This window comes from Glycine soja, chromosome 7 (assembly GCF_004193775.1).
Source record: "Glycine soja cultivar W05 chromosome 7, ASM419377v2, whole genome shotgun sequence".
Lineage (NCBI taxonomy): Eukaryota > Viridiplantae > Streptophyta > Magnoliopsida > Fabales > Fabaceae > Glycine > Glycine soja.
Window position 1 is genome coordinate 6,325,978 of NC_041008.1, and position 7,595 is coordinate 6,333,572.

General features: G+C 31.8%; 1 protein-coding gene across 2 annotated transcripts; it reads left to right on the forward strand.

The window, feature by feature from the left end:
• The first annotated feature begins 2,925 nt into the window (after positions 1–2,925).
• On the forward strand, positions 2,926–7,368 carry LOC114418417 (pentatricopeptide repeat-containing protein At2g13600-like). 2 transcript variants are annotated; one of them, XM_028383738.1, is made up of 2 exons: positions 2,926–3,104; positions 3,215–7,368. In XM_028383738.1, the coding sequence occupies exon 2, from the start codon at positions 3,376–3,378 to the stop codon at positions 5,023–5,025; it is 1,650 nt and encodes a 549-aa protein (XP_028239539.1). In that variant the 5' UTR covers positions 2,926–3,104; positions 3,215–3,375; the 3' UTR covers positions 5,026–7,368. The 2 variants fall into 2 exon arrangements, with proteins under 2 accessions (XP_028239539.1, XP_028239540.1); XM_028383739.1 differs by having other exon boundaries at positions 3,418–7,368.
• Positions 7,369–7,595: the final 227 nt, after the last annotated feature.

Consider the following 7,595-nt stretch of genomic DNA (forward strand, 5'->3'; position numbering starts at 1 on the left):
TCCAATCTTTTAGGGTGATTTCTTTTATTGGTCACTATCTTTTTATTTCTATTGAAAGCTGTTGCATCAAGTTGGAGTATTTTCATTTTTGGTTTCATATCTTTTTTTAATGTTACTATTCTTTTTTTTTTTTTTGCATGTTGAGGTTTATATATATATATATATATATTCCCCTTTCATGAGCAATAAAATGACATGGAAACATACTATGCTTGACACAAGTATAGAAAATACCTTTTGCCTATTTATTCTTTTTAATGAAATTATGTTACTATATAAAATCTTTTTGGAGCATTTGTGCTCTTTGGTTCTTGGATCATCCGCTATACACGGTCTATTTGATGGGTTGACGTATCTTGAGATGGTTTTTTCTTTAAGAATAGCACACGAGGTTCTCCAACCAAACCTTTTTTATACAATTCTTTTATTATATTTATCTTTTATATTAATTGATTGTGAAAAGATTTTATATCTTTCGATTCTATGTAAATAATACCATTGCCATGTTGTTATTTATGACTTCTTAACTCTTTATCTAACAATTCGAATGATGATGGAGACGCCACTGATGTGGAAGTAGAAGGGTGCAACAAGCATGGTGCAATTGATGGATGTAGTGGTTAATTAAGATTTTCTGCGTCGATTTGGTGGACGTAATGGTGATTGATCATTTGAGTTTTTTATATTCAGATTTGGGATTTGGGGTTTTATTGTTGTTTATTTTTGCGATGATATATTGTTATTATTTTGAGATTCAGAGAACATCCTTATGTGGTTTGTTGCTTGTTTAAGATTATGATGGATTCTTATGGAGATCTTTTGCATGTATGGGATTATGATGAATTCAAAGAACATTCTTATGTGATTTGTTGCTTATTTTTTATGCAATGTTTTTCATTGTCTGCTAGTTGTTTGATGAAATACAGAGGGGGGCTTAGTTGGAATTGTATGATTGTTGGGTATTGCAAGTTAGGAATTTGGATGATGCAAATGAGTAGTTTGAAAATAATGCAAATGTTGAAATGTTTGTTTGGTTTTTCTCCATCTTTCATTCTGTGATTGAAGTCTAATTTGTGAACACTGGGATGTAGTTTACAATTCTGGTTTTGTGACACTAATACTTAGTCCTTTTGGTGGAATACTGTATATGTTATGGGATGTAAAGCTATGATGGGGTTGTAAATGATTGAGTAAGAAATGTTTTTGGAGTCAGAATGTGGAGTTCAAATTGTGTAGATTTTAAAGGTGGATAGTTATAATTTGTTGATATGAAAATGGAATTCTCATGATGTGTGGAAGATATGACACTTATACAAATAACTTGCTGGGTGAAACTTAATGAGAGATGTAGAATATGTCATGGTGTGAGGAAGATATGACATTTATATAAATTGTGGAGATTTTTTTGTGTCAATATTTTTTTTTATATTGCATGATTTCTTAATGGAGCAATATAAGATAAAATATTAGACTTAAGGGATGTAATAGAGCAATATTTAATCTATTTTCAATACATGAATGTATATCATGCATGTTTTGAGGATGCTAAAAATTTTACTTGATGAACACAAATTGAATCAAGTCAAAGAACAAGGTTAAGAAAATCTAAGATGAAGACTTAGTCAATTTGTTAAAAGAATCTCAATTTGATTGCTATAATTTGGCCTTAAAATATTTACTATCAAAATTCTTTTATCAAAGTTAAATCAGTTCAAAAATATCTTTTTGAATTGGTAATTGATTACCAGGTTGTGTAATCGATTACAAGAGAATTTGTGAAAATAACATATTAAAAATTTTGAACTGATGAACCAACGACACAAAATTGTTTGAATTTTGATTTGTGTAATCGATTACAAGAATAATATAATCGAATACCAGTGAAGAGATTTCCGAAAAATATTGAAAAGACACATCTCTTTACTTTGAATTAAAAAATGAGAGATTTCTCAGAGAACTTGACTTTCAAAACTTATCTAAATATTGTTGGTCAAACTCTTGTAAATTATTGAGAATTCTTCTATGAACTTCCATTGTTGTTTCTTCATCTTCACTTTGAGTCTATCACATACCATCTAAGAGGGGATTAAAACTTGTTAGTCATAAGATTTTAAGACTTAATTCACTCCTCATAAGTTATTGATGTCACTTATTCAACACAATATATAACAACTTTTTAAAAATTAAAAAAAATGAAATTCAAAACAAAATGCAAATTTAGTCATGAATGTGTTTTGTTGTTAAATTTATAATATCATTTATCATTAAATTGTAATGTTTAAGGACTAATTTAGAGTTATATTTTTTAGGATCAATTTAACATTAAATTTTTGCTTAAATATATTTTTAGTCTTTTAAATTTAGATAATTATTTTTTTAATCCTTAAAAAATAATTTATTTTTTAGTCCTTCAAATTTTTAAAAAGTTACTTTTAGTTTTTTATTTTTGAATGTACTTTAAGATTTCATAATTTGTAATGAATTTTAACCATCAAATTATTTTTAAAAATATTTTTTACTATTTTAAAATGCCAAAATATTTTAATCTTATGATTTAGTGGCCGTTTTTTACATACTTAGATGGTTTTAAAGAAAAAATAAATATAAATGTAGAATTACCTTAATTTTTTACATGACTATTTTAAATTGTCATAAATAATTAAAAAAAACATTTTTAATTATGATAAATCATCACAAATTGTGAAATTATTAAAAAAAATTAAAAGTAATTTTTCAAAAATTTAAAAAATTAATTAAAATAAACTTATTTAAGGATTTAAAAAACAGTTATTTAATTTAAAAAATTTAAAAAATATTTTATTTAAGGCTTTTAAGTTTTTACTAAGTTGCAAAATGTAGGATCAATTTATCTTTGTAAGGCTAATTTGCGGTTATTTTTGCACATTCAAGGCTAAATCTCACACTTTCACATGAAATTGGATATTTACCTTGTTTCTGCTATTTGGTTCCGCTTCAAAATCTTGAAAACCAGTCTCTCTCTCTCTCTCTCTCCGGCCACTTAACCAATCCCTAACGGACGCAACCTTCTCTCTTCAGCTCCTCTGCCGGAATCCGCCAATTTGGTTCTGATCATCTTCTCACAGGTAAGCTACTTCTCTTTCAATTCCTTCTTCCTCGTTCGGTTTCTCTTTCCAATTCCTCTCTGTTAGCAATGGATGCTTTGATCTCGAGCTCTAACTCCCGATAATTGTAGTCACGGATAGCCTTCCTTTTGGCCAAGGTGATTGGTTGGTTATCTAGATCCTGGGATCATTTTGCAAGCCAATAATCTCATGCAGCTTCAAGGGTGTTTGCTAGACATTTGTTTATTAACATTCAGCAGCACAAGGTTGAGGTTTACACAAGTCATGTAATATGGTGCGTTTTCTAAGTTATTTTGCCTATGGTTTGATGCAGAAATTCTTTGGCAAACGATGTAAAAACGATTACTTTAGAAACCATTCTAAAAGTGCAAGTACCTATCGAGTCCTTGAGTCATTAAGTGGAATGAATGGATCATCGGAGAAGCCAATAAAGTATGTCCTTTGCACTGTGCTTAGCTCTTGTGCAAAAACGCTGAATTGGCATTTGGGTATACAAATCCATGCATACATGATTCGATCTGGATATGAAGATAATCTGTTCCTTAGTAGTGCACTTGTTGATTTCTATGCAAAATGCTTTGCTATTCTGGATGCAAGGAAGGTATTTAGTGGCATGAAAATACATGATCAGGTTTCCTGGACTTCACTTATTACTGGATTCTCAATAAATAGACAAGGAAGAGATGCCTTCTTGTTGTTCAAAGAGATGTTAGGCACCCAAGTTACACCCAATTGTTTTACTTTTGCTAGTGTCATTAGTGCCTGTGTGGGGCAAAATGGTGCCCTTGAACATTGTTCAACTCTTCATGCTCATGTCATCAAGCGGGGATATGATACTAACAATTTTGTAGTCAGCTCATTAATTGATTGTTATGCAAATTGGGGACAAATTGATGACGCTGTATTATTATTTTATGAAACTAGTGAGAAGGATACTGTTGTATACAATTCTATGATCTCTGGGTATTCTCAAAATTTGTACAGTGAAGATGCATTGAAACTGTTTGTAGAAATGAGGAAAAAAAATTTGAGTCCTACTGATCATACTTTATGTACCATTTTAAATGCTTGCAGCAGCCTTGCAGTGCTCCTTCAAGGAAGACAAATGCACTCTCTTGTTATTAAAATGGGTTCAGAAAGGAATGTGTTTGTTGCCAGTGCTTTGATTGATATGTATTCAAAGGGTGGCAATATTGACGAGGCTCAATGTGTGTTAGATCAGACTTCTAAGAAGAATAATGTTTTGTGGACATCCATGATCATGGGTTATGCTCATTGTGGGAGAGGTTCTGAGGCTTTGGAACTTTTTGATTGTCTATTGACCAAGCAAGAGGTTATTCCTGATCATATCTGCTTTACGGCTGTCTTAACAGCTTGTAATCATGCAGGATTTCTTGACAAAGGGGTGGAATACTTCAACAAAATGACAACATATTATGGCTTGTCTCCCGATATAGATCAATATGCTTGCTTGATTGATCTTTATGCTAGAAATGGAAATTTAAGTAAGGCAAGGAATTTGATGGAAGAAATGCCTTACGTTCCTAACTATGTAATCTGGAGTTCTTTCTTGAGTTCTTGTAAGATTTATGGAGATGTAAAACTTGGGAGGGAGGCTGCTGATCAACTTATTAAGATGGAACCATGTAACGCAGCACCATATTTAACACTAGCACATATCTATGCAAAAGATGGTTTATGGAATGAAGTAGCTGAAGTCCGAAGGCTTATACAACGAAAGAGAATAAGAAAACCTGCAGGATGGAGTTGGGTAGAGGTAGATAAGAAGTTTCATATATTTGCAGTTGATGATGTAACTCATCAACGATCAAATGAAATCTATGCTGGGTTGGAAAAGATTTACTCAGGAATCATAGAAGCATCATCTTATGTAGTAGAGGATAGCATAATTCTAGCATAGATCTACTTGCTTCCCTTAGAGTGCATATCTATAACTTAGCACTTGATGCTTATCTATTGGGTTACCTTTTTACTGTTGATTTAACAGTGCATGTGTCATTTTACCCTTTTTGTCAACGTGTTTCATCTTATGTCTTATTAAATTTATCACTTCAAGCGCCTCCTTTGGCTGAAAGTGACAGTGTCCAGAAGCCAGTGCTGTTTGAGCACAAGGTTAAGAAAAGGAGTGTGTTTGCTCTTGGACTTCTTGCTGTCATGATAATTTCTCTTTTCTCTTCTCACACTTGGTCAGATTGATCCAACCATGCTTCTTTATATGGCTATATATAAATTTGAATTTTTCTTAAAAAAATGAATACATTTTACCTACATTGCCTTTCGAAAGCATGTTTTCTTTTAATGTTCTGTTGTGTTCTGCATTACCATTCCTCTCTCCTTCTTTTTGATACATGTAGATGCACGATACTGATGGTGAGATTTAAAATGAATTAACTCATTTTCCTTATGCATTTGATGCTAACCGGGTAAGTATGGTAAGAATTAATGGAAAATGTTGATGATAGAAAGTGTGGTTAGAACATAGAAGCCATATTGTGAATCTCATGGATTAGGTAGTCCTCTATTCTTTTTCACTATTCGATTTATAGAACATAGCGATCTGTACAACAATGAAATCTTTACTTTTCCATGTTTCTTTTAGTGATTGATAAACTTTACGCATTTCTTTTGAGTCATTGTCAAACTTTCTTTGATCTGTACTGAATTTCGTCTAGGATTTATGTGTTGTATATGCTATAGTTGATAGGTGATTGAAGGAATGTTTGTCGGTCTAACTACTCAGATTCAGTGTAAGTTGTTGTACTGTCATCACATCAATTTAAATATAACTTATTTCATTTGAGTTATTAGAACTTCGATTTTGTTGTTTATGAATTGTGATTTTGATTTGCATGTTTTGGACATGTAGACTTTCTTTTATCGTAAGGAGTTCTTTCAATGTCTTTAAGTAGGTCCTGAGTCGGCTTTATGTAGATTCATTCACTGATTTATAGTCCAAAAACTTTTAAGATGCCAAAACACCTTGACAGTGTGTTGAATTTTGAATGTTGGAGCCAAAATGTCTTCACAACATGGCTTTGAGTATCCATCTCTATTAAAGGCTTAGTTGTGTTGTTTATCTTTATGTCTGTGTTCAGGTTTTTGTTTTAATTATGGATGGTGTATGAAGTGAATTCTTATCCACAAGCTAAATTGATCAAGGATAGTGACAAGGTTTATGGCCTTTTTGGTCTTTTGTCTTCCAATGATTCACATTTGGCTTATATCTTTTGACTTGTGTGTGCATGTATGTGACTAACTGACTATGTTCTTTGATGATGAGAGTAGATTCAAATGATGGTCTTTAGTGGCCTGTGATAGGAACGTATTATGATCATATACATGGATATTTTCCTTTTCTTGATATATTGAAGTTGTTTGGTTATTTTTGAGATTCTCTGTGACCTTCATGTTCAAGTAACCATGATCTTGGTTTCTGGAATAAATGTTCTGCACAGTTAGTTCTCACATATTGTTAATGTTTCTTTTGGTCATATTTCATCAAAAGTTGTAGAATATTTAGATACCGATCTATTTGTTCTGCTTCCCAAAATCTAATTGCTCTTCCGCAGTTCCCCTTATTGGGTTAACTCGCAGCTTTTCTATCTATGTTAAATCCTTTATCTGTAGCTTATAAATTTTACATTATATCTCTGTTTCATGCTACATTACTTCAAAAGCAAAGCCTTTCATCCTACTTATCTTTACTGCCTTGGTGAAATCTGAATGCAAAATGTATTGCTTTATATCACTTGAATATTTACTTTTTTGGTTCAGATCTGTTACCTCATGACCTACTTTGTTTGAGTATATTGTATACCATCTAACATGTAGATTTTCATGATCTACACCATATAGTAGTAGGTGTACAATTGATTTTGTCAACTTGAGATCTACATCACCCCAAATCTCAATATTTTCTTAGTTTGCCATTTTTGCAGGAAAGTGCTTAACTACCGAATCCTATCTTTAACGCGCATGGTATTTGTTAGTGGTAATTGGCATCCCTTGGCAGGAGAGCTCGAATATTAATGTGATTCTTATTTTTTTAATTTTGAAGGATAACAAGGTTGTAAAGAAGTTACTGGAGCTATTATGATAGGTTGGTCGTTGCCATAAGGCACTGTTCGAACTAGCTAAAGAATATGTCAATTCCCTTCATCATGATTGATAACATTTGTAAACATTTTTTTAATACAGTTGTAAGCTTCTGAATAGATAGTGATCATTTGCTCTTTATGCCCAAGGACGAGTTGCTTAAAATTATATCGGTCATCAACTTGATAATGGGAATCTATAGTTTGGTTAGGATAATAATTTTCTTTTTTAGAAAATTGCATCAGATAAATGTTGATTGAGTCAATGCTATCAAGGGATGTACAGGAATAGTTTGGTATGCACAGTACTATCTAAACAATGCAGACATCCGAGAACTGATTATAACATGATTTATTAAAACTTATATTTAAACTT